This window comes from Crocodylus siamensis, chromosome 2, assembly GCF_052110815.1.
Source record: "Crocodylus siamensis isolate JL-2025a chromosome 2, ASM5211081v1, whole genome shotgun sequence".
NCBI classification, from domain to species: domain Eukaryota; kingdom Metazoa; phylum Chordata; order Crocodylia; family Crocodylidae; genus Crocodylus; species Crocodylus siamensis.
The window spans coordinates 171,412,804-171,439,981 of record NC_143396.1 but is presented as its reverse complement, the minus strand read 5'-3'; the positions used below and the strand labels follow the sequence as shown (position 1 = coordinate 171,439,981).

At 48.5% G+C, this 27,178-nt stretch overlaps 1 protein-coding gene across 1 annotated transcript in view; it reads left to right on the top strand.

Annotated features, from left to right (window-relative positions):
- Positions 1-12,354: 12,354 nt before the first annotated feature.
- Positions 12,355-27,178, top strand: part of LOC149871305 (acyl-CoA (8-3)-desaturase-like) — a 38,229-nt gene continuing 23,405 nt past the window's right edge. Inside the window, exon 1 of the mRNA XM_090032287.1 lies at positions 12,355-12,885. Within this exon, the coding sequence (XP_089888413.1) occupies positions 12,640-12,885 (246 nt within the window). The 5' untranslated portion in view covers positions 12,355-12,639. The remainder of the gene's footprint in view (positions 12,886-27,178) is intronic.

Below are 27,178 nucleotides of genomic sequence, written 5' to 3'. Positions count from 1 at the left end.
TCAATTAAGTCCTTAAAAATCATTAGCTGTCAGTAAAAACACCAGGCAACTGCAACTTGACTGATGCTCTGACAAACAGAGCAAAGCAGTGTCACCTGGTTTATGATCAAGAGCACAGCACCCTCCTGTGTTATCTCAGCCATATTCATAGATTCATAGACATTAGGGCTGGAAGGGACCTTGGAAGACAATCGAGACCAGCCCTCTGGCCCAGGGGCAGGAAGTCAGCTGGGGTCACAGGATCCCAGCAAGATAAATGTCCATTTGACTCTTAAAGGAGTCCAGAGTAGGTGCTTGCACCACCTCTGGTGGCAGTCTGTTCCAGTCCTTGGGGGCTCAGATAGTGAAGAAGTTCTTCCTTATGTCCAGCCTGAAATGGTCTTGGAGAAGTTTGTGACCATGTGACTGTGTCATCCCATGGGGTGTTCTGGTGAACAGGTGTTCCCCCAGATCCTGATGCACACCTCTTATATATTTATAGGCAGCTACCAGGTCCCCCCTGAGCCTGCACTTTTCCAGGCTGAAGAGTCCCATGACTCTCAGCCTCTCATCATAAAGCCTGTTTATTTGACCTCTGATCAGGTGGGTGGCTCTCCTCTGGACTCTCTCAGGCTTCTCCACATCCTTTTTAAACTGTGGAGCCCAGGATTGGATGCAGTACTCCAGATGCTGCTGCTGTGTCCCAGGCTGCCTGGAATACTGATAGGTTGCATGTAAGTTTCTTTGGGGGTTGATGCTGGGATGTGGGGAGCAAAGCCAATGAACATAGGGCTGGAGGGTGGGATGGGTAGGCAGCATGGTGCAGGGTGCCATCAGGAGCATCAAGGTATGGGGTGGAGTAGGGGGCCCCTGGCAGGGGTGGGGAGGGTGAGCAGTACAATGTAAAATCATCATTACAGTCAAGCAGGGTTGACAACCCAATATTTTTTTTTTACTGACAACCAAAGCTTTCTACTTTTTTACTATGACTGATGTTAAACCCCTAGATTGAATGCAACTCTTCTAATGGGGGCCTTCTAGCAGGACAGGGCCTGGCAGAAGAGTTAAATTTACATTTTGTAAACATATATCAGTAAAAACATGTGTCAGTAAAAAAAAAGTTTAGCTGTCAGTAAAATGCTTGCAGATTGTCCACAATTTTTTCTGCTGGGTTGGCAACCCTAAGCTTGGTTGTTAGCAAACTTTCCTGAGAGGTTGAAGTTATGGATTGGAGTTCCCTCAGTCAGAGGTAACTGAACCTGGGTCTCCTAGTTCCTGGTCAAACATTGTTACACCTGGCTATTTTACATAAAAGGGGAAGCACTGCAACAAATGTTTCACCTGGAAGCTGCACTTTAAAAGAGAGAGTGAGAGAAAAAAGAGTAAGTTCTTTAAAAGGAAGGGCATAAGCCCTTATCTGCAGCAGAGAATTCAGGAATGTGGAAGGAGAGTGGACAAGGTTATTTTGGTAAATATGATATCTTTTATTAGACCAACTAAATAGTTGGAAAAAATGTTCTTTGCAAGCTTTAGGGTACAAACACCCTTCTTCAGGCAGAGCGAGTGTCTAAAGTTGTTTTGTGTTCTCCTGTATAAGATAGAAGCCAGTATGCAAGAATACAGGTTGATGAAATTTTGGCTTCTATTCATACTGGCTTCTATCTTATCCAGAACACAAAACAACTACAGACTCTCCCTCTGCCTGAAGAAGGGTGTTTGTACCTGAAAGCATGCAAAGAACAATTTTTCCAACTTTTTAGTTGGTCTAATAAAAGATATCGGATTTACCCAAAGGACCTTGTCTACCTATGTCCTTAGACCAACACAGCTACAATCAACACCCACGAATAAGAGTGGAAAAATGCCTTTCCATAGCCCTGAATAAAATGCAGGATTTAAGATTTTTCCTTGTCCTCTGAGTTTTCCTATTGGCTGGCTCTAAACTAAGACATGCTGAGTTGCTGACATTAGGTTAATTCCTGCTGTTCTATAGTCAAGCTTTCATCAGACACTGCTTAGGAAGCCTTGGTTCTTCTCTGAGTTCTAGTTTCTGCTGCAAAATAGGGCTTGCATATTGGGCAGTCACCACAGAATAGTTGATGCACACCAAGGGCATGTCCCCATGAGGACACACATGTGGTTTGCAATGCCACAGACCTGTCTACAGTCCCATGAGCTGCATGTGCTGCACACACAGGTATTCACCATGATGCTAATTTGCAGCACGGTGGGGGTTTTTGACACCAAGAGATCATAGTGTCAAAAAGGCTATCCCAGAAAAAAGCAGTGTGGCACATGTGGCAGTAGCGTGTGTTATGAGAAACCACAGCCTGGCCACATGCTCTGGCTACTGGCCAGGCTCCATGTGCCCAGATCACCCTTGCTGGAGCCTTGGAAAGCCCCCAGGACCCTAGGTAAATCTGCTGGGGGCTAGTTCAGCTTGCTGGCCTCAGCCTCCCCTACCCCACCCAGGGCAACTTGCCATGTACCAGAGCACACATGCAGAGGCGTTCCTAGGAACAATTAGTAGTGGCACAACTATGTGCTGTTGCTTTTTGTCCCCAGGGAACATGCATGCCCACTCATGGGAACGTGCCCCAAGAATCTTTCCTAATTTTCTTCATGGCAACTTGTTTGTTTCTCCATACCATAAACATTAGGCATCGCAATGCTCAAATACACACCTTTTCTCTAGACCACAGTCCCTAATTTAAATTTCTTAAGGGAAAATGGTAATGTTTTACTAGAGCACTTGAGAGATTGTGAGCAGATTTGTGTCTGAGGGAAAACTCACTAGAACTAATCAGATATTCTGAAAGAAAAAGAAAAGCTAATAAAATTTCTGAAACTATTTTATCCATGAAAGCCAGAAAGTCTCCAACTTTTCAGAGGCACATTTCTATACCAGAGTCTGGCACTACCAGAACTTCTTTAATTGTATAAGGAGTCTTTTACTTCTTTTAATCATGTGCTTGCAAGTAGTAAAATCGACCTGGTTGGCCTAGTGGAGACATGGTGGGATGAAACTTTTGACTGGGCAGTAGACATAGAGGGCTATAGGTTGTTTAGAAGAGATAGGAAGGGGAAAAAAGGTGTGTGGGGGGGTTGTGTTGTGCTCTATGTTGGGGAACAGTATACCAGTTCTACCTTCCAAATGGGACCAGAGAAAGGCTTAACTGAGACCCTGTGGGTCAAGCTCCAAGGAGGGTGGGGGGAGAGGGATCTGGTGGTAGGGGTTTACTACAGGCCACCACATCAGGAGGAAGAGCTGGATCTGGAATTCTCCAGGCAGCTGGGGGAGGCCGTGCAGGCAAAGGATGTTGTGGTCATGGGTGATATGAATTACCCTGACATCAACTGGGAGGAGCAGTCGGCCAGGTCTAGCCACTCGCAAAGGTTCCTGACATGCGTACAGGACCTACACCTCGTGCAGGAGGTACTCGTCCCCACTAGGGGAAACGCCATACTGGATCTGGTGTTAGCCTCTGGGGACGACCTGGTGGGGGAGGTGCTAGTACAAGGGAGGCTAGGGGACAGCGATCATGAAATGATCCAGTTTGCTATTCAGAGAAAGGTGGGGAGGGTAACTAGCACAGCGCAAATGCTTGACTTTAGGAAAGCCAACTTCGATGTTCTCAGTGCAGTAGTCAGGGGGGCACTTGGAGCCCAGGGGGTATCTATTATGGGGGTCCAGGAAAGGTGGTCCTTCCTCAAGGAGGCTATCCTTGGGGAGCAGCAGGACGCAATTCCTCTGCGCAGGAAGGTGGGAAAAGGGTCCAAGAAAACTTCATGGCTGAGTGCGGATATCCAGGCTGGCATGGGGGCAAAGAAAGAAGCGTACTGGCGGTGGAAGCAAGGGGCAGGGACAAAGGAGGAGTACACCTCCCTGACCCGAGCTTGTAGGGATTTGGTGAGGAAGGCTAAAGCAGCACTGGAGCTTAGATTAGCTTCTGGGATTAAGGATAACAAAAAGTCCTTCTTCAAGTATATAGGTGGCAAGAAGAAGTCTCGGGATAACATTTGACCCCTATGAGGCAGGGCAGGGCAGTTGATGATGGACGCGCGAGAGAAGGCAGAACTCTTCAACAAGTTCTTTGCCTCCATGTTCCTGTCCGCTGACAATGGGGTGCTCTCGGGTGACAGCATAGAGAGGCCTGGGAAGGATGCAAGTCCCCTGACTGTGAGTTCAGACCTAGTTAAGGATTACCTGGAGGGCTTAGATGTGTCCAAATCGGTGGGCCCGGATGACCTTCATTCGCAGGTGCTGAGGGAATTGGCTGGTATCATTGCAGAGCCATTGGCATGGCTGTTCGAGGACTCCTGGTGCTTGGGCCAAGTCCCTGAGGACTGGAAAAGGGCCAATGTGGTCCCTATTTTCAAGAAGGGGAGGAAGGAAGAGCCTGGCAACTACAGGCCAGTCAGCCTCACTTCTATCCTGGGGAAGGTCTTTGAAAAAATTATCAAGGGCCACATTTGTGAGAGCCCTGCAGGGGAAGTGATGTTGAGGGGCAACCAGCATAGGTTCGTGCAAGGCTGATCCTGCCTGACTAACCTAGTCTCTTTCTATGACCAGGTAACAAAGAGCTTAGATGGGAAGGAGGAAGTCGATGTCATCTTCTTGGACTTCCAGAAGGCCTTCGACACAGTGCCCCACCCAATTCTGGTGGGCAAGCTGAGGGACTGTGGCACTGACGAATGTACAGTCACATGGGTGGCAAACTGGCTCCAGGGGCACACCCAGAGGGTCGTGGTGGACGGGTCGGTGTCGACCTGGGAGGGTGCGGGCAGCAGAGTCCCCCAAGGCTCAGTCCTTGGGCCGGTGCTGTTCAACATCTTCATTAGTGACCTGTACGAGGGTGTGGAGAGCACCCTGTTCACGTTCGCTGATGACACCAAGCTGTGGGGTAAAGTGAATACACCAGCAGGCAGGGACCACATCCAGGCAGACCTGGATAGGTTAGAGAAGTGGGCAGATCTGAATAGGATGCGGTTCAACAAGGACGAGTGCAGGGTGCTGCACCTGGGGAGAGGGAACCAGCGTTATGGCTATAGGTTAGGGGCTGCCCCTCTTGGCAGCACAGAGGCAGAGAGGGATCTTGGAGTCAGGATTGACTCGCGGATGAATGTAAATTGCCAATGTGACGAAGCAATAGGCAGAGCCAACCGCACCCTGTCCAGCATCAACAGGGGCATCACTAACAGGTCGAGAGAGGGCTTGCTCCCCCTCTATGTGGCACTGGTCAGGCTGCAGCTGGAGCACTGTGTCCAGTTCTGGGCGCCGCACTTCAAGAAGGACGTGGAGAACCTGGAGAGGGTCCAGAGGAGGCCACTCGTATGGTTGAGGGCCTCCGTGGCCAGCCCTATGAGAAGAGGCTGAGGGACCTGAATCTCTTCAGTCTCTGCAAGAGGAGACTGAGGGGGGATCTTGTGGCTGCCTACAACTTTATCAGGGGCCACCAGCAGGGACTCTGGGAAAGCCTGTTCACCAGGCCCCCCTTGGAGTCACCAGGAACAATGGCCACAAGCTGAGGGAGGATAGGTGTAGGTTAGGTATTAGGAAGAACTACTTCACTGTAAGGGTGGCCAGAGCCTGGAATAGGCTTCCCGGAGAGGTGGTGCTCTCACCTTCCCTGGAAATCTTCAAGAGGAGACTGGATAGGCACCTGGCTGGGGTCTTATGACCCCTGCCACCCCCAGTGCTCCTTCCTGCCCACGGCAGGGGGTCAGACTAGATGATCTGTCTAGGTCTCTTCTGACTCAGTGATTCTATGAGTCTAACAGCCTGGTTCATTGTTGGTAACTGAGTTCTTTGGTCTCCATATTTTCAGATGAACTTTCAGATTTATCTCTAAAACTATTTAAAAAAAAATCAAATTTACCTTTCAGAAAGTAAGTACTTTCCTGGGTACTACTCATGGGCTGCATCTAGATGAGAGACTGACTATTCAGTTCTTACTGCACAGTTATTTAGTATTTATTTACTAAATGAATGCACAGTATCCCAGGATACTGCACAGTAGCTCCAGTGAATATTTTTTTGTAATGCTAGTGTGCAGTAGCATTATATCACAGTTTTTACCACACAACACTACAGAGCAGCAGTATCAGGCTACTGCACAGTCAGCATCTCATGTAGATAGGCCATAGGGTGCATCTACACATGGCATTAAGGCAATATGATAAACTCTGGAACAACTTGCATTGGAGTCAGCTGCTTCTTGGTGCAATATCTGCAGGTGTGCCCAGGATCACAGCACTTTGGGCATTTATGCACATACCTTTTTGTCCTGCAAAGTGCCAGAAATCTGATGGGTTGAAACAGACTCTATTAACTGAGTCTGCTTCGTATGCGAGCTGATGTGCACTGTGCTGCACTGCATGCAGTTATAGAAGTGGCAAAATACACGTCAGCATGCAGAAAAAAACAGCAGTGCACTTTTGAACTAAAACACCTCTGATGTGTTTTATTTCAAAAGAGTGCCACCACAATTTTCTCAGTGCTAATGTGTATTTCTGCACTTATACAATTGTATGCTCTGCAGCTCCAAGTGTTTTTAAAAGTGCCCAGCACTGAGGTGCAAGTATGTGTACAAATGCCCTTTGAGCTGTGGTGGAGCAGCCCAGGCCTTGAAGTAGACCCAGGGGTTCAGCCCCAGGCTCTAGGCAGTGGAGGAGCTGGCTGGAGCATGAGTGTGCTAAAGTGTGGGGCTAGGCAGCAGGCAGCCCTCACACTTTAGCACCCTGTCATAGGATAGTAATGTCCTATGGCAGAGTTAATTAATTTACTGCACCCTAAAACCAGTGCATATATAGACTGTGATGTTTTAGTGCAGAACTAATTAATCAACTCTGCAGTAAAGTGCACATGTAAATCCACCCATAGCTTTTTCCTGTTCTTAATCAGTTTCAAAATATTATCTTGATGTATCTCTGGAACACCAATACATTTAATGTATGAAGAAATACCAGGCTCCCGTTTTGAGCAGTGCATGCTGCCCTTGCATGCATGCTGCCCTTGCATGCATGGCTCCACTTTTTTTCGCGTGGGATTTTTTGATCCCTGGATATCCAGGGATCAACCCCCTCTCCTATACTGCTATCTTCCAGCGTGGAGATCAGCTGAATATGTGGTATGTGGAGCTGCGGACATGTCTCTGGCACCACATGCCACACAATCATGCTCATCTGGACATGGCCTCTAGGTTCATCTTGTGAATCATGTATGCCTATCTAACAGTGCTAACGCTTTGTGGCACCCTACAACACTCTTGAAAGGATCTCAAGGCACTCCAGGGTGTTGTGACACCCTGGTTGAGAATCACTGTAAAAAGGAAATAAAACTCTTTTGAAAAGAAGCATGTTATTTAAGGAATGAAGGCCCTTCCTGAAATCCATTCCTGATTCATTTTCTGAATCATATTTCAAAAATTAATGCTAACTTAAGATGTCCCATGTCAAAGCTGCATTTTTTTCTACCCGAGTCCTATGCATCTAAAGCAGTGGTTCTCAACCGTTTTTTGTACCAGGACCCATTTGTAAACATTGATGGCCAGTCCCAACCCAGTGCCCCTCACTTCTGACCTGCTGTCCCCAGGATCCGGCCCCCCAGTGTGTGAGGTATGTGTGTGGGGCCACAGGGGGGATGCATGGGGCACAGGGAACCTAAGCAAAAACCAGGTTCCCACATTTTTCTTCTTTAAAGGGGAATCCATTTTTAAAGTTTGTTGATCCATTTTTAAAGTTTGTTTGCAATGCTTTCATATATTTTTGTAACCCACTTTTGGGTCTTGACCGACGGGGTGAAAAATGCTGGACTTCCTCCCTCCATATTGTCCATCATGATCCTTAAGGACAGCTGAGAGTGACCTCTTGAATCTGTACCCTCTGTGCACTAAGTTTTTTAGCCAAAAACATGTGGAAAATCATTTTGGTCCTCAGCTCTGGAACTTCCTCACTCCTGGGGTCTGCCTGAATCCAAGCCTGGCTATCTTTCAGAAGTAGTATAAGACGTTTTTTATTTCAGCAGGCTTTTAGCAGGTGGCGTTAATTTCTGGTTGTTTTTTGGGACATTGTTTTATTATTGTATCTGTTTTTTATTGTAAGCACTCTGGGAGCATCTGAACAAATGTGCATGTACGTTTCCCTGGGGACAAATAGCCGTGGCACATAGTAGCTACAGAGCTGGTTATCTGGCAGCAGGGAGCCTGGCCAGCAAATGGAGCATGGCTCTGGCTGGCCAGGATCCGGTTTCAGGCAGTGCACACTGCCAACATGTGTGCCACCCCACTTTTTTCTGGTGTGGGTTTTTTTTGATACTGCAATCTCCTGGCGTCAAACCCCCTTCCCCTTCCTCACCACCCCTCTGCACTATAAATTAGCAGCATGAGGAACATCGGCCTGCATGGCATGTGCAATGTGCGGCACCATAGATAGGTCTGCAGTATCATATACCACATGTGCGTGCTCATCTAAATGCACCCTCTTAATATTTTTGGAGAGAGCAGCAGAAAAATCTAATAAATAAATATATAATACTGGTGTGAATGCTTAGCCTAAGATGGTTAGGAATTGGGTGGGGTTCTCTTTTTATTTAGATTTTTTGCTTTTGTTTTTTTTTTTCCAAATTGGGAGTGTGTAGGAGGGAGGGAAGGACAGAGATTAGAAAAAGAAGAAGATTCTGTTGTTTAGAAAGTTACATGGAAGTTTCAAAATAAGTATTGAGACATCCAAATACCTTAGCCACTCTCTATGTTATACTTGCATTTAAATTATGGAAGTGTCTTAACTTCATAGTCAGGAAAGAAAGAAAAAAAAGTAGTAATAACATTGTAATAGTCTTAGAAAGTTTGACTGTAATATCTTTTTTTATCTGACCAAGAAAATATGTGGGAAATATCAGTCCCCCCATGGTGAATATGTGCATTAAAATTGCTAATCAGTCAGAAAACAGCTAAATATGGGTCATTTCAGCAGTTGCTGAATATTTAATATTTCTGCTTTCTTGTTTTAGGCTTCCTTTATGTCACTTTAAATGTTACATACTTTCAGCTCACCAGAAGATAGCCTGTTAGTAAAATAAATGTTTTAATTATTAATGTTTTAATTATTTGCCTTTCTATTATTTATGGTCCTTAAGCTCAGGTGTTGACCAAGTGTTCTTTTTTCTAAAATTCTGAATTAAGATAAAATAGATTTATATAGGCTCACATTCTTTGCTGAAGTGAGTGAGTGCAACTTTATAAAAGTCAATAGAGCCATCACCATTTCCTTCCTTGCAGAGCTGCATTTGACCAACTTAGCCTCACTCTGGAGGCATGTCAATTATAGTCTCAGCCTCATTGCGTGTAGCTGTGTCTGCACCACCTTTAATATCCTCTTGCTTCTGAGCCCGATTGTGTCTACTTTCCTGGGACTTTCCATTATTATTTTCTTGATTTATGCAATATGCTACAGAACTCTACTTTCCTTAATACACAAATCAGTTTTCTTTGCATGTATCACCTAAGAGTGAGGGCTGGTTGGAAAATTTTGATAAAAATGATGTTCATTGAAAAACAGAAAACAACCAGATACTCAACTGATAAATCAGATGACCTACATCAATTTACACTACCTGAGGCTTCAGTATAGAAACAGGAAGCAGAAGTCAATCTAATGCTGAGAATAGAGTTTAAGGTCATTATCAATGAATCAGTGCTATGGCTCCTTTCCCACACTATGCTCTGCAATCTTACTATTTTGTTCTGGTGGTGTTCATCTAATAATATGATTTTTGACCCAGTAAATTCAGCTGCAGTCTGCTTTTTCATGTGCTGATTGTGTTTAACTAAACTCTTTGATGACTCAGTTTGCAAGCAGTCTTCACTGCAGAATCCATGCATGCTCAAGCTCACAGACACCAGATCTGATGACAGCAGCTTGTGGGAAAAATAAAAAAAGACAATGTCAGGCTTCTGCTTGAGGGATCACCAGTTGACATCAGCATTGCTATTAACATAACCCAGTATATAACCTTGCTCTTGAGAAGAAAATTAATGAGGAAGAAGTTAATAAAGCAATTCTGGCAATACGTGGACTTGACTTTGGTTTAAAACTATAGATTTTGTTAGCTGCTTCTGAATGACCAGATGTTACCAATAGGTTATTATTATTATTATTACTGTTGTTGTTGTTGTTGCTTGTATACTGCCATACATTTGTAAACTTTTCTCAGATAGGATGGTTTAAACAGGGGTACTTTTCCCTTGAACAGGGCTTCAGACACATGACTTCTTGAGGTGCCTTCTAATATTATTTTACTATGAGGACCTTGCTACACAGTACCTTTTTCACTTCTTTGCTGTAGTACCCGCTGGGTAGGAGCAGTGTGCTAGTATTTAAAACCATTCAGAAAATTTCCTCTATGACAGACTGTGACTTTCTAATTATTGAACAACCTTTCACTTAGAGAGGACACTGCACCTGTGTTGTTTGGCCTTCATTGTCTCCTGATTTGTTTCAAGAGTTTAATTTAAGGTCTTGATTTTAATAGTTAAGGCTTATAGATAGGATTTCAAAGTAAAGGTGGAATTCTATTTCTTTCTTTTCAATGAAGTGCCAGTTTTTAAATCATCTACATGACACTTTTGGCATTCACATACAGGAAGGAATTCCATTCCTGGACATGTAGACAATTGAAAGAAGGCCCTTTGATGTTTTAGTCCCAGTATCTGAGAGCTTAAGGCACTTGTTTATGAGGTCATAAACTGTACTTCTGGCACAGAACGGAGTACAGCGTAAGTCTTTTTGACTTTCTAGTGTAACACATAAACCCCCACACCATAGGTCAGGGATCACGCAGAGATGTCTCCATGGATGACTGGTACCTCCTGAGTTGGGGGTGGGAGGGGGGGAGGCATGTGTCCCCCCCTCCCCAGTAGCCAGTCAGCAGCCCAGGGGGAAGAGCGAGCAGGGCACCCGGAAGTGCCAGCCGCACTTCTCCTGGTGCCCCCACACCCCAGCCATCACTCACATGGGAGGCACCGGCACTCCTGCCTGCCCCCCTGCCCATTGCCTAAGTAGGGAGTGCTGGCTGGGAGGGGGTGCACCAGTGCTCTCAGGGGGGGTGCACACCCGTGCACCCTCCACGTGTCGCTGCTGCCTGTGTCCAGTGTTTCTTTTGAAGTTGGCAGCAATGAGCGGCATGTATGTGAGGCCAGGGGGAAGGGAGCAAAGCAGAGGGTGTGTTCACCTTAGCGTGGTAGCTCCTGTCCTGGAAGACAAGGGGCCCAGGGTTCTCTTCTGGAGCCTTGTTCCTAGTAAGGTAGAATCTTTTCCACTTTTTTCCAGTGACTATATTAAATTCCAGGGGCAAAGGCTCAGTTTCAAAAGGAGTACCAGATGGTTAGGACCAGCTAATGTGGTTAGGACCAGCTAAAGCACTGTACTAAGGAGGTAGCTGAAACCCAGGTTCAAACCCTTTCTAAGCAACCCTCAGTCCAGCTCCCCAGGGGAGTGCCCTAATCAATTCCTGGGGGGAAAGTGGGGGCAGGCTCTTTTTCCTCCTCCTCTCAGTTATGCCTCTGAGGCCATAGATGCTGCTAGTGCTACTCATCCATAATGGGTGTGTACACAGAGTGGGAAGCCTACTGCATATGCCCAGTCTGTGTGTACATGTAGCTGTCTGCATGTGAACGCTTACATGTCCAGGAGTAGCATTTCCTATCTGTGAATAAGTGCCAAAAATGCTATTTAGATGCCCACCCTAATGGTTTGAACCATGCCTATACCACCTCCCAGCTGAACCCAGGACTACTTTGAGAAGCCAAACCTGCGAACTCTTTCCCATCTGTGCATATGCTCAGCTGGTAGGTAGTGTAGACAGAACAGAGAGGCCCTGAGCGCCTGCCTCAGTGCCATTTTCAGGGTGTCTCAGGAAAGGCTTGCAGTGGCACTCAGCCATGCACTCAGAAGGCTAGCACAGGTTGCTTTGCTTGACTTGGCCTGATTGCCAGACCGAGAAGGACCAGGCAGGCTGCTTCTTTAAGAGTGGCCCTGGGGCTTGGCAGCCAGACAGTATAGCTGCAGGTGCAAACAGGGCATTAACTCGTGCAGAGTATTTGCAAGACATTGGGCGGGGGGGGGAGAACAAACAAACCCAGCACACGTTTCGGGCACTGTGTTCCTCAGGAAGAGACCTTGACTATGGCACCAGGTGCCCCTCTGCTGCACTCAGACCCCAATGCATGCATCTTCAGCTTCAGAAGCAGCGGGGAGAAGGGAGCTGGCGGGCAGGGAGCAGCCTCTCCCCCGAGCAAAAGCGGGCATGAATATTAAGTATGAAGCCTGCCACTTGGAGACCTTCAGTCTCAAATGTCTCGGGTGACTGGCCGGGGACCAGGAGGCTGCGCAGGGAGGATCGGGCTCGGCGGAGCATTGGCGGGCCCTCGCCCCGGGGGCAGCGCCGCACGCCGCGACTGGGGGCGAGGTCTGAGTCGGGTTTTGCAAGGGCCAGAGGCAAGCGCTGACGACGGGGCGTGCCCGGGCGGCCCGGCCCGCCGGAGGCGCGATTAGAGAGCGGTGCGGGGCCATCCCCCAGCCCGGCACGCGGGTCTGGACGGGCAGAGGCGCCTCCGAGCCTCGGCGCTGGCGTGACAGAGCGCTGGGGGGCGGGGGGAGGACATGGCTCCGCTCAGGGGTCCCAAGCCGCAGCCGGAGCCGGAGCCGCAGCCGCAGCCGGGCCCAGAGGGGGGCTCCGCCGGGCGGCGCTTCACGTGGGAGCAGATCGCGGCGCGCACGGGCCGGGGGCAGCCGCCGCAGCCGCGCTGGCTGGTGATCCACAGGAAGGTCTACGACATCAGCCACTTCCACCGGCGGCACCCGGGCGGCGCCCGCGTCATCAGCCACTACGCCGGCCAGGACGCCACGGTGAGGCGGCGGGGCTGGGGGGAGGGGCAGGGCAACGTCGTTGCTTCTCTGCGCTGCCGGCACGAGGTGCCGAGGGAGGCAACAATTGGGTTCGTTGCCCGGTGTGCGTCGCGCCAAATAAACACGTTGGGGGGAGAAGCAGACAGAGTTTATTTGAGCTCAAGTAAAAGGCACAGGGAGACTGTATGGTCTCAAATCCTGCGCGCTTAACCCTGCAACAGCGGGATCTTTATACCCCGGTCAGTTTCGCTGGCAGTGATTTTCCACTAGCTGGCCCCCCTTTCCCTCCTCCTTTCTCTCTCCCAGCGGTGCCCTTGCATTCCACAGATAACAGTTTTAGCTCGCCTGCTTTCCAGAAGGACAGGAGATTGCAGGCGCCATAGAAAGCGTTACAAAGGTTGGGCAAGGGGGGGGGGGGGTTGGCTCGTCTGAGCCTGGAGCAGAAGGACTTCGTCTACACTTGTGGTCTTCCATCCTTCTGAGTTACCCAGGGTTATGCCCAGTGACACCAACATCTGGGTGCGGGGGCCTGGAGGGATCATCAGCTGGCTTTTTTTTAAAGAAATGTTTGGTTTTCCAGGCCAAATCACGTCCAAATCTGTGAGTCAGTCCGACCCAGAAGTGGCCCTACAGGTGGCACCCCCACCAGGGGCGTCAGATATTTCCCAACTGCTTTGGCAGGCACCCTACGCACAGGCCCATGCGTGTGCAGGCTCGGAGTTTGCAGGCCCCCGAGTTTCACCTGCCCGCAGCCATGTGGTCGCAGGAGCGAGCTGGGGGGGGCCTCCTGTTTCCATCAAGTGGGCTTTAAGCCCCAACCCCTTGGTGGGTGTTAAACTGCACCAGAAGAGCAGTTATCCCTGGGAGGGTTGAAGGTGAACGGCCTCCTTGGACCCAGATACGTGGTGTTTCCATGCTGTGCAGGGCAGGATGCTGTCGTGGGACCCAGGGGGGCAGAGGAAGCAGCACGGTTTCCAAGCTGCCACCAGTGTCGTGGCCGGCTAAGAGAGAAAGAGAGAGAGAGCAGTGCCCATCCTCGCCCCGCAGAGCAGCAGGGGTCTTCTCAGCAAGTGCCCCCAGAGGTGCTTTTGGGAAGCTCTTCTGTCTGTTCCCCCGTTCACTTGGTGTCACAGGGCCGTGTCCCTTTCAGGAGCTCATGCAGAGAGCAAGGTGGTCCCTCTGTAGGGCCCATGGGTGGACCCTGAATGTGATGACTTCCCACCCCCGTTCCCTGGGAGGGAGAGTCTTGGTGGGGAGATGGCAAGATCCAGGCTGGCAGGGTTCCCACAACAGCAGCCACAGATCATCAAGAGTGGGAGAGCTTGTCTCCGGTGGTGGAAACACATCTGGTGTCTTTCAGGGACATTATCTAGAAGCAGAGAGAAATCAGTGAGCAGCTGAGCAAAGCCCGAGCCCAGGGTGTGTTAGGCTTTGCCTGCATGCAGCTTATTTTTCTATACATGCCTTGACACCAGCACCAGATACTCAGTTCCACATCATGATGTACTGGCACCCTACAAACATACCCTCTTTATTTCCAAGGTTTCAGGCCTCTGCAGTCAATGATTCATAGAGGCAGGATGCTGGCTGCCGTGGTTCCCCTGCTCTGTGTGTGGTAACCAGAGTTACTGCACAGTCACACCGAGGAACCGCTTTTTTGTGACGATGACTGCGCAGGAGCTTGCGACTACTGCGCGGTAGCAGCGGATCACACTTTCTGCCATGCAGTGCTACTGTGCAGTAGTCACAGGCTACTGCGCAGTCAATGTGTCATGTAGACTTAGCCTATAATTCTATGTCATGCTCCGGGACTTGAGCAGATGGCTACATCCTAGTAAGCAGGGCCAACCTGAACCAACCAGAAGGCACATTTTACCTGCACGTGACATTTGGCTCAGTTGTTTCACCTTGATGCTTTTATGGGGGTTGATCACTGCCTGATATTGTATCTTCATCTCACACCTTCCAACCTCCCTGGAAACAAGGAGCCACTCTATAGCTGAATCACATTTAGAGTGATCTTTGCCTTCCTGCTCAGTTTTCTTCATAAAAAAAAAAATGTCTATTGTTCAGCTTTGGACAGAATGTCATTCCTTTTATTTACAGAGATTACAGAAAATAGGTCTGGTGGGGACATTAGCAGGTTCCCTAGTCCATTTGCTTCCCTAATGGAAGACAGAAATTTCTAAATATACTGCTTTCTCTTTTTAGTACAATAAAGTAGAGCCCTCCTTTCTCACCCTCTCCTTAAAGGGCTAATACTAATCTATACAGCTGAGTGGTATGGCATCAAACACAGAGGACCTTCCTAGAAAAAAAGATAGTGCTAAAGAAAAAATGTTTCACTGGTTCTCCTGCCTCTTGATTGTATGTTGGGGACAAACATCCAGAACTGCTATCAAACCTCAATGAAATCAATGGGTAAAAATAGAATTTTTTTCTGATTCCTTTCCTAGCTTCCTTAACAAATAAATCACTCCAGTAACAACATGGACTTCCTTATGTCAGTTCATCTTTATATCTGGGGTATGTTAACCGGTAACCTATTATGGATTGAGTTACAATTTTTGGTTGATAGATGTCAGCCTATGAATCTCCAACTTGTACCTGCTTGTACTTTAACCTGTCCCATACAGCTCATTCTTATAAGCTATGTGTTTTTCAATTGCACTGCAAAAGTAGGAGGAGGAGCAGGAATCATTTTAAGGGCAGTATGAAAAGTGTCTATACAGAGGAGACATTCATTTTAAAGTAATATTCGTTAGAAAACTGATGAAATTCAGAACACCAGAAGCGCTCAGATGGTGCAAATCTGGTTCCACTGGATCCTTCCATCCCCTCACCATTTTTCATTCTGGGAAGTGGGTGGAGATGGTTTTTATTAATGGATTTAGTGGTGTTTGGATGTCAGAAGGTCAGAAGAATGTTGTTTTTCTCTTATTTTAATCATGGATTTCCCAAAATGAGAATGTAATGTGAATGAACTTGCTTAATAACACAATTATTCTGAAATAACACTACTGCCATTGGGCAGAGTTATTAATCAGCGTCCTTCACAAACAAGCCCATTATCATTTTAAGAATATGATTCATAGATTTCCTTCCCAAATTCCTAAATTCTGTGATTTCAAAAATGTTTATTAGAGAGCTGTATTTACTCAAATCTAAGATTAGATATGTTTTTTCCATTTAAAATAGAGAAAAAAGCCCTTTCTCTTGGATTTAAGTACAAGCTACAAGCTGGAGGGAAGGGGTTGCTGTGATTACAGTTTTGGCCCTGACTCAGGGTCAGAATTGGAGTCACAGCCACTGCCTGCTGCTTGCACTCCCATGCCTGCTTCCCTGCTGGACTTCCCTTCTGCCTGCCCCCGCCTTCCGTCCCTGCCACTGGTTATCCTCTGTATGTATTCTGGACAGGGGCATGGAGCACATCGTTGCTCCAGCCCCGACCTGGACACACTGTAGTGATAGCTCTGACTCTGGATCCAGCTATAGTGCCTGGGGAGAAAAGGCAGGAGGGACAGGTGTGGCCCATGCATAGGGGAGATTGCAGAACCAGGAGTGGGAGGGAGGGAAAAGTGGTGGGCAGGTGCCAGGGAGTGCAGACATGGAGGAGCAGGCAGTGGGGAAAAGGAGTGGGGTAGGTACCAAGGTGCAGGAGAAGGGGGGGCTATGATGCACAGGAACAGGATGACAAGCAGCAGAGAGAGCAAGTACTAGGGGGACAGGTGGCAGGGTGGACGGGGCAGGCCATTTGAATCCGCCCCCTACCGCTTACCCCCCTACAGCTGCTTGATCCACTGCAGAGATGGGGGGGGATGAATTGAAAGTGACCTTCCAATAATTAGGTTATAGACTTGGAAAATTACCATATTTACCTAGATATAAGAAAAGCCTGAATATAAGATGACTTCCAATAGTTAGATCCTATATATGAAAAAAATATAAATTTATTATAATTTTCCAGGTGCAGTATCTAATTTTTGGAAGGTCGTCTTGAAATCTTCCTCCTCACATTGCTACATTGCTACAGAAAATAAACTAGTGGGTGGGGGCGGGGGATCAGTTGGCTGGGGATAGGTCAGATAGCTCCCTTGCCTTCTGCCCTCCTGATTTCTTCCCTCTTCAGCCTTCCTGCCTCCATTTACTGTCAAATCCTGCCCTGGCTGTTCTCCCCTTGACCACAACACGGGACGGGACGGGAACACCTGGGTGAGGGTGATTCCTTACCCTCCATCAATGCTGACCTTGTGAAGGAACACCTTGAAAGGCTGGATACCTTCAAGTCAGCTGGCCCTGACAGTTTACACCCCAGGGTACCCAAGGAGCTGGGTGACATCATAGCTCAGCCCCTGGCACGGATCTTCAAGAACTCCTGGTGCTCTGGTGAAGTGCCCAAAGACTGGAAGAAGGCCAGTGTGGTGCCTATCTTTAAGAAAGGGAAGAAAGTGGATCCGGCAAACTGCAGGCCCCTAAGCCTCACCTCTAGCCCAGGGAAGGTCTTAGAAAAGATTATCAAAGAGGCCATTCTTAACAGACTGGCAGCATCCTGAGGGAAACCTAGCAGGGTTTGTTGCAGGTAGGTCGTGCTTGACCAATCTTATTTCCTTTTATGACCAGGTGACCTATCACCTGAACAAGGGAGAAGAGATTGATGTTGTATATCTTGACTTTAAAAAAGCCTTCAATCTGGTATCCCATGATCACCTCTTGGCAAAACTGGCCAACTGTGGCCTCAACTTCACCACGATCTGCTGGCTGGGGAACTGGCTCCACGGTAGGACCCAGAGGCTGGTGGTTGATGGAAGTCAATCGTCGTGGTGTGCTGTGGCCAGTGGGGTCCCTCAAGGCTCTGTCCTTGGGCCATCACTATTCAACATCTTTATTAATGATGTGGACATTGGTATCAAAAGTGGACTGGTATCAAGTTTGCTGACGACACTAAACTGTAGGGTAAAGCATCCACACCTGAGGGCAGGAAGGTGATTCAGGCTGACCTTGACAGGCTCAGGAAATCAGCAGATGAGAACCTGATCGTTTTTAACATGGAAAACTGCAAGGTTCTCCACCATGGGAAGAAAAACCTGCAGCATGCTTATAGGCTTGGCAGTGCTATGCTGGTCAGCACTACAGACACAAAGGACTTGGGGGTCATGATTGACCACAAGATGAACACAAGCCTGCAATGTGATGCTGCGGCTAGTAAAGTGACCAAAACACTGGCTTGCATCCATAGATGCTTCTCAAGCAAACCCCAGGATGTTATTCTCCCGCTGTATTCGGCCTTGGTGAGGCTGCAGCTGGAGTACCGCATCCAGTTTTGGGCTCCACAATTCAAAAAGGATGTGGAAAAGCTTGAGAGAGTCCAGAGGAGAGCCATGCACATGATCAGAGGTCAGGAAAACAGACCTTATGATGAAAGGCTGAGAGCCATGGGGCTTTTCAGCCTGGAAAAGCACAGTCTCAGGGGTGATCTGGTGGCCGCCTATAAGTTTATAAGGGGTGCTCACCAGGATTTGGGGGAACATTTGTTCACCAGAGCACCCCAAGGGATGACAAGGTCAAATGGTCACAAACTCCTCCATGACAGTTTCAGACTGGATATAAGGAAGAACTTCTTTACTGTCCGAGCCCCCAAGGTTTGGAATAGACTGCCACCGGAGTTGGTTCAAGCACCTGCTTTGAATGCCTTCAAAAGACATTTGGATGTTCATCTTGCTGGGATCCTTTGACCCTAGCTGACTTTCTGTCCCTGGGGCAGGGGGCCGGACTCGATGATCTTCTGAGCTCCCTTCCAGCCCTAATGTCTATGAAATCTATGAAATCTAATAGTAAGGTGAGGAAAGGAGCAGAGGGTAAGGCAGAAGCTGCCAGGGACGAGCGGAGGGGAACAGGAGACTCCTGTAGGTCTGACTTTAGCCCTGATTCTGGGTCAGGGCCAGAGTCAGAACCACAGCAGTTTCTTGTCCCTCCCTTCCCCCCTACTTAATTTGAAATGCAAGGGACCAAAAAAACACTTGACTTTACAATAGGCATACTGACAGTACTTTGCATGTACAAATTACTATGGATAAGTTCATCCTGAGATGGTACATTTTAACTTGTCACAAACTGCTACAAGTTTCAGCACATACTCCATAAACCCATTTGTAAACACCATTTTTGTGCCTACTTATACATAGTACAAGCTGGGCATCATGGTTGCTTGCAGATGTGAAAAAACAAAACAAAATGGCACTTTAAACTCAGTGAATGCCATGTCAAGTCCAGTGCAATCCCAGAAAAAGCAGCACCTTCACTGGACCTGGCTCACTTGACATTTGTATAGATTGGGTGTTTTAGTGGGGCTTTTTTATGCTTTTATTTAAATAGCTAATTGACTCAGCTTTAGATAAAAGAACCAAAAAGCCCCACTGAAGTGCCCGATCTATACAGAACATACAAACCATAGAAATCATAGCAATCAGATGCTGTGAAGCTGAGTCAAAGTAATGGCTGCTTCTGGTAAAGCGTTTTTTTATTTTTTCTTTTAACATCTGCAAGCAGCCCATGATATTTGCTCAGAGCCAAAGGGTCATGACTTATCACAATAGTTCACTGGGCTGGGCCCCAGCAGAGCCAAAAGCATTTCAAGTCATGATGACTCTGCAGCCTAGCCACTGCTCAGCATGGGTCTGTAATTCAGATGCCCCTCACAAAGAATTCATTTGCTAATTAACCCCCGCTCATGACTGGACTCAGGTGGTCTTGTCCCAAGTGCTGGGACCCTCCAGAAATTTATATGCAGATGAGATGCAGGCCTGCCAGGTCTGTCTGCACCCCATAGAGCAGCAGTTCTACTGCTGTGGGTCGCGACCCCAAATGGGGTCGCAACACCAGTGGATGGGGTCACAGCACAGTGCTGTCTCTGGTGCCAGGTCCTGCCTCCAGGGCTGCAGAGGCCTGGAGGAAGGGCAGCACAACAGGGAGCCCCAAGCCCATAGCAGGCGACCCACATCCCCCTCCAACAATGAGCTCCGCTTTGGCCATGTTGCCCATGGGGGAGGGGACAGGGGCAGGGGGGCAGGGATCTGGGCCCCGCGTTGTGGCCTCCCTGTGAGTGGCAGCCAGGGCTCAGGCACTGCTGGAGGGGTGAGGAAGGGGGCTTCAGGCTCTAGTCTTGGGGCACCTGAGGGGGGGTATGTATTGGGAGTGAGGGATACCAGCAGGACCAGGGGGCTGTGGCTTGAGAGTTTCATAGTAGCTAGAGTCGGAAGGGACCTAGGTAGATCATCTAGTCCGACCCCCTGCCTTGGCAGGAAAGAGCACCGGGGTCAGATGACTCCGGCAAGGTGCTCATCTAACTTCCTTTTAAAAATCCCCAGGCTAGGAGCCTGCACCACTTCCCCTGGAAGCCGGTTCCAGGCCCTAGCCGCCCTGACTGTGAAGTAGCGCCTCCTAATATCTAATCTAAACCTACCCTCCGCCAGCTTGTGACCGTTATTCCTGGTCACTCCTGGCAGCACACGGGGGAACAGGGACTCCCCCAATACCTGCTGATCCCCCCTGACCAGTTTGTAGCAGGCCACAAGGTCCCCCCTTAACCTTCTCTTGTGGAGGCTAAACAGGTTCAGGTCCCATAGCCTCTCCTCATAAGGCCTGCCCTGCTGACCCCTGATCATACGAGTGGCCCTCCTCTGAACTCTTTCCATATCGTCCACGTCCCTCTTGAAGTGTGGCGCCCAGAACTGGACGCAGTACTCCAGCTGCGGCCTGACCAGTGCCGCATAGAGGGGGAGGATCACCTCCCTGGACCTGCTCGAGATGCATCTGTGGATGCATGACAGGGTACGGTTGGCCTTCTTGACTGCCTCCCCACACTGCCGGCCCATGTTCATCGTGGAGTCAATGACGACTCCAAGATCCTTTTCCGTCTCGTGCTGGCAAGAGGGGAGTTCCCCAACCTGTAAGTGTGGTGCCGGTTCTTCCTCCCCATGTGCAACACCTTGCACTTATCAGTGTTAAACCCCATCCTATTCTCATCCGCCCACCGTTGCAACCTGTCAAGGTCAGCTTCTAGCCTATTGCACTCTTCTAGTGCACCCACATCCCCCCACATCTTAGTGTCATCAGCAAACTTGAACAGGGTGCTTTCTACCCCCTCATCCAAGTCACTGATGAAGATGTTGAACAGTGCGGGCCCGAGGACCGAGCCCTGCGGAACCCCACTGCCCACGTCCTTCCAGGTCGAGAAGAACCCATCCACTACCACCCTCTGGGTGCGGCCCTCCAACCAGTTAGCGACCCATTTGACTGTGTGGGTATCAACACCACAGTCTCCCAGCTTTTTGATGAGGACAGGGTGAGAGACAGTGTCGAAAGCCTTCCGGAAGTCCAGAAAGACTACATCCACAGCAACCCCTGCGTCTAATGATTTGGTGACCTGATCATAAAAGGCCACCAGGTTGGTCTGACAAGACCTGCCACTGATGAACCCATGTTGGTTGCCCCTGAGCATGCATTTCCCCGCAAGGCCCTCCTGGATGTGTGCCAGGATAATTTTTTCAAAGAGCTTACCCAGGATTGAGGTAAGACTAACTGGCCTGTAATTTCCCAGGTCCTCTTTTTTTCCCTTTTTGAAGATAGGGACCACATTGGCCCTCTTCCAGTCCTCCGGCACCTCACCAGAGCACCACGAGTGCTCATAGAGCCGCGCCAGGGGTCCCGCAATGACCTCGGCCAGTTCCTGTAGAACCCTAGGGTGAAGATCGTCCGGACCAGCGGACTTGAACACGTCCAGCCTCTCCAGAAGTACCCTAACTAACTCCTCGCTAACCCCTGGCCCAGGCGTGTCTCTCCCGGGGCCCGAGGGGGGCCCAGCAGGGAGGTGGCTGAACTGGTCCCTACTTAGGAAGACAGAGGCAAAGAAATCGTTAAATATGTTAGCTTTGTCATCTGGCATGACGACTAAGTTGCCCATCGTGTCCTGCAGGGGCCCCACATTACCCGGGACCCTCTTTTTACCCACTAGGTATTTGAAGAAGGACTTCTTATTGTCCTTAATCCGGGAAGCTAGTCCTATCTCCATCTCTGCCTTGGCCTTCCTGACTGCCCCCCTACATCCTCGGGCGACTGTAACATAGTCCTTCTTGGTGATGACCCCATCCCTCCATTGGGTGTATGCCTCCCTTTTAGCAAGGAGACATTCCCGGATGCTCCTAGTGAGCCATGGGGGTTTATGTGCCCTCCTGCTCCCTTTGACCCTTGTTGGGATTACCTCCCTTTGGGCATGGAGGATCGTCTCCTTAAGGAGCAACCACTCACCTTGGACATCTGGCTCCCTTCCCCTCTGGGTCCTCAGTGCTTCCCCAACGATCCTCCTTAGCTTGTTGAAGTCAGCCCTCCTAAAGTCTAGGGCTGTTGCCTTGCTGCAGCCCTTTGCCACCTTACGCTGGATGGTGAATTCCAGCAAGCGAAGATCACTGTCTCCCAGGTGGCCCATCACCCGCAGCCCCCTCACCAGGTCGTCACCCGTGGCCAGCACCAGGTCCAACAAGGCGTCTCCCCTGGTGGGGCTGTGCACCTCCTGGGTTAGATGGAGGTCCTGCACTCTGGCTAAGAACCGACGTGAGCGGTCAGACTTGGCTGACTGCTCTTCCCAGCAGATGTCTGGGAAGTTCAGGTCCCCCATCCTTAGCCCTCACTGCCTCTGTGAGCTGACCTAAGAATTCCTGGTCGAGCTCTTCTCCCTGGTTGGGAGGTCTATAGTAGACTCCCACCGTTAAGTCTCTATCCCCTGGACTGCCTTTTACTCTAACCCAGAGCACCTCAGAGTGCCCCCCCTCTACCCCCTTGCTAATTGATGAGGAAGTATATTCCTCCTTGATGTAGAGTGCTACTCCTCCACCTTTCCTTCCTATCCTGTCCCTCCTGTATAGCCTATAGCCCTTGACACTCACTGCCCAGTCATGCGATGAGTCCCACCACGTTTCTGTGATCCCCACTATGTCAGGGCTGGTGACAGTTAGGAGGAGGGCGAGTTCCTCCTGCTTCTTCCCCATACTTCGAGCATTCGTGTAGAGGCATTTGAGGCCTCCAACGGTTGTGCCCACTGACCCCCTAGTCTCAGCAATGCCCCGTCCCCCATCACTTACCTGTTTCTCCCTTTTGACCATTGGTCTGGGCTCGCTGGCTGTTGCTGGGCCTGGTAGTTCATCGTCTCCTCCGCCCTCATCTTCCCCCTCCCCCGACGAGCCTAGTTTAAAGCCCTAGCCTCGCTGGTGCCTCCCTCGGCTCACTGCCCCATGATGTGGCAGTGACACCCGCCTGGTTGCACTCTCTCGGGGCTCTCCAAGGGTTTCTCCCCCTTTGTGAGGCTGAGCCTATGCAGCGTCACTCTGGCACTCCCCCTGTGGACCACACTGCCGTCTATCTTGTGCTCCATTGTGCCGTCTGTGGCTACGCTTCCTGCTCCTTCCTCGTCCTGAGCAGCCTCCCGCCACGCCGTCTGTCTTTGCCCCTTCAGCGCCTCTTCCACCTCCTCAGCCGTCACAGTTGCTGCCTCTCTCACCGGCAGAACTGGTGGCTGTTCTCCCCTGGGGCTATCCGCTACTCTCGCTGGTGGAGCCAGTAACTGCTCACTCGTGGGGCTATCTGCCCCTTCCGCGGCCGCAGCTGCTGCTTTTAACTTTGCTGGCTGGGCGTATCTGTACAAAAAGGCGGCTGATGCGCCGCGCGGGTCTTTCCGTCTGCGTCGCGTGCTCGTCGTCCAGTTCTGCCAGTAAGTCCTGTTTATTATTTGGCTCCCTGGGACATAGTGGTTCACCCTGACTTGTAAAAGAGTTGGTCCAGAAGGGGACAGAGCACAATGGAAATAGTATCTTATTCAGATGGGCTGTGCCAGTCTGTCCTTGTGGTGGGTTCCCATGGGCATTTGGCATGGGGAGTTGGGTCTTGCTCTGATCTCTCTGAGTGCTGGCTTGGTGTAAAAATGCCTTTGGGCCCAGTGGTTGTTTCTTCTTGGGGGAGAGGCTAAAAAAAGTTTCCCATCACTGTGTTTGCTCATTGTGGGCCAAGTGTTTTATAGGCATGCTTAGTCTGGACTGCATTCTGCTAACATCATAGTTGGTTTTCTTAAGGATATACTTCTTCTAGCAGCAGTTTAATGATAGACAATGTACGTGATGCTGATGAGGGTTGGAAGGGTTTGCTGGTACGCAAAGAAGATGAAGGACTTTTTTTCCCATGCTGACTGGGTGAAAAAAAGCTCATGTTACATTCAAATAAATACATTATAAAAGATGTATACATTTTCATGCATAGAATCTAATTATTGGGTGGCAGTCTTAAATTTGAAGTTATTTTGGATTTGGGATTATAATCAGGGTTAGAATCATCAACTGAATGTAGCCCAGTGCCTAAGGTGGTTTCTTGGTATGTGAGAAACCCTGATTTAAATCCCTACCCCACCACAGACTTCCTATGTGACTTTGGATATATCAAATTCATATTCAGAGTGCATCTACATGAGACACTACTTCAGGGTGGTTACTGCTCATTTATTTAGTACTAGTATGAGCAATAGGGGTGTGCAAAAGGGCCATATTTGATTCGGATTTGGCCTCAATAAGGGACGGTGATTCTATTTGTTGATTTGGATGACTGTCATGTTTTGAGTCAATTGAATCTGAATCTGAAGATTCAATGCAGATTCGGAGAATCAGTGATTCGGCCATAGAAAGATTTCAATATTTTTTCTATATACCTTGAGGTACCAGGCACAGCTTGTGAACGCTGAGATGGTGGGGCAGATGGAGTATCCCACAGGAACACAGGTGGGCCCTACGCATGCTTGGTGGCGAACCCAGAAGCGTGTGGGGCACCCCTCCTGTGCAGCACCCCGGCTTGACGATCGGCTGTGGGAGGGCCCTGGGTACTCTCCCAGACCCAGGAGGTATCAGTCGCTGGGCCGAGGGTGGGGGTCCCCCACGCACTCTGCGGTGGACCCAGAAGTGGACCGGAAGTACTTGTGGTCCACTTCTAGGTCTACTGCCAAGCGTGCTGGGGATCCCCCGCTGCGCTCCCATAGGACGCTCCATCTGTCCCACCATCTCAGCATTCATAAGCCGCCTGGTACCTTGAGGTATGTAGAAAAAACATTTAAAGTTAAAGTTTAAAATGTCCAAATCATCAAATCTTTCCAAATCTCTCTGAATTGATCTGGAGGGTTCTGATTCAATTCAGAAAAATTAAAGATTTGGCGATTTGGTCGCTAAATCGAATCAGTGACCAAAACTTTGTCCAGCCCTAATAAGCAAGTACTAAATAAATGCACAGTAACTGCAGTTACTGTGCAGTAGCACCAACAGATGCCTTTTAAGTGATGCTACTGTGCAGTAGCCTGATACTACTGCGCAGTAGCATCTCAGCACAGTTTTTGCCATGCAATGCATTGTGCAGTAGTATCAGGCTGCTGCATACTCAGTGTCTGATGTAGACGCACCCACTGATTCAAAAAGGAATTAAGGAAAACCTATGTGCACGAAAACCTGAATACCTATGTGCATGAAAAGTCCTACATGTCCCAAGTTTCTGCCACACCGCAAGCTAGCTTTTGTACCTCAAATATAGCTATTGAACATATCCCAAACAATTCCTATTAGGAGGATCCAACTTCTATAGCTTAGTGGTTAGAACACTTGTCCAGGGAGATATGTATTATATGTCCTTCTCAGTCTGGGCAGCTATAAGCCTACATCATGTCCCTTTGAAAGTACTACAAGGCTATGAGTTGTTCTGGGAGTATCCTCTACCTCTCCTGTTGAAGGTGAGCCCCTTTGCAGCCAGGACTGTAAGTCATGGCACTAGAAGAAGAGGGGTGTGACCCTATAGCCCAGTGAGAGGAGCACTCCCTTGGGAGACAGGAAGCCCTGGAGTGTAGTCTAGTCTAGCTTATTCTTTTTTTGGTGACTAATGTTGCATATGCATTTTAACCAGTAACTAGTAAAACAACACAGATAAACAGTCCTAGAAGCGTGGGCCAACTTTACAAAAAGAGAGTTGGATTCTATGCAACGGAGTAAAACATTTTTTTGTCATTGAGTGAGTTGCCTGGACCCTTGGTTCATAATTAAAGCAGTGGGTAGGACAACTCCACCATTTCCTTTTGGGCCAAGCAATTGGTGGACTACAGTAACTGAGCTAGTATGAAGAGCAAATAGTTATTGCCAGTATAGTAAAGAAATACATATTTACTCTGAGGTGGAAGGAGGAGAGAATTGCAATACAGCGGTAATTGCCTTAGAGTTACAGTGCCTCCCCACTTATACTTGGAGTGATGCAACTTCTGCAACTTGCCTAAAGATGTGCCTAAAGTCAAAATCTAGGCCATAGGATAATTATGATGCTTTGGTTTTACATGTTAGATTTCATCTGAGTATTTTGCAATGTTTTACAAAAGTGACTAAAGATGATTATCCTTTATTTTATCCCTTATTTTACAGGCAAAGATATTTTGGGACAAGTACCAGGCACTGGTCTTTCACATTGTCACAGGTTAATTCCTATGAGGTTATGTCTCATCCCTCCAGCTTTTTTCTTCCTATAGTAGTTTTTTACTGATAGCTGAGTTTGTTGTAAAGAAATGACTGACTGAATTTGCCATGGACCACTATTTTAAGATAGGTTGAAGGTAGAATCAGATAAGGATGCAAGGTTGTGAACCTGGGTGAGAGAAAAAGGATATTTTTAGGAAGACTGTTGGTTAGCATACCTCAGACACTAAGAAGAATCAACATGAGGAAGTCCATTGTGCTGAAGTGATTTATTTTTAGGGAAAGAGTCAGGAAAAAAAATAAACTATTCTACCCATGGTTACAATCATCACTTTATCCTTCCTTCCAGATAAAGTCCCTGAAAGATAACATTTGCTTTCACCCACAGAAAGCAAAAGGTATTTCTCTTCCTAACCTGTGTTTGCTGGTTCTGAATGCACTTGCTTAATAGCACAATTACTCTGAAATAAGACTACTGCTATTGGGCAGAGGTAATAATCCTGTGTCCAGTTTGAGTAAATTTGGTATTTAAAGGAAACAAGCTCTTTAATAAATATTTTGGAAATCATAGAACTGAGGAAGAAGAGCTATGAGTCACAAAATGATTATGCACTCTGGTGAAGGAGTCTGGTCATAGTCCATTTACAAGTTTGAAAGGAATACTTCACCCTCTTTAAATAAAGCCTACTATGTTATAACAGCAATACTGTGAAAAAGAATTCCATGAGTGAAAGTGAACTGAACTGAAAGGTGTTTTTAAA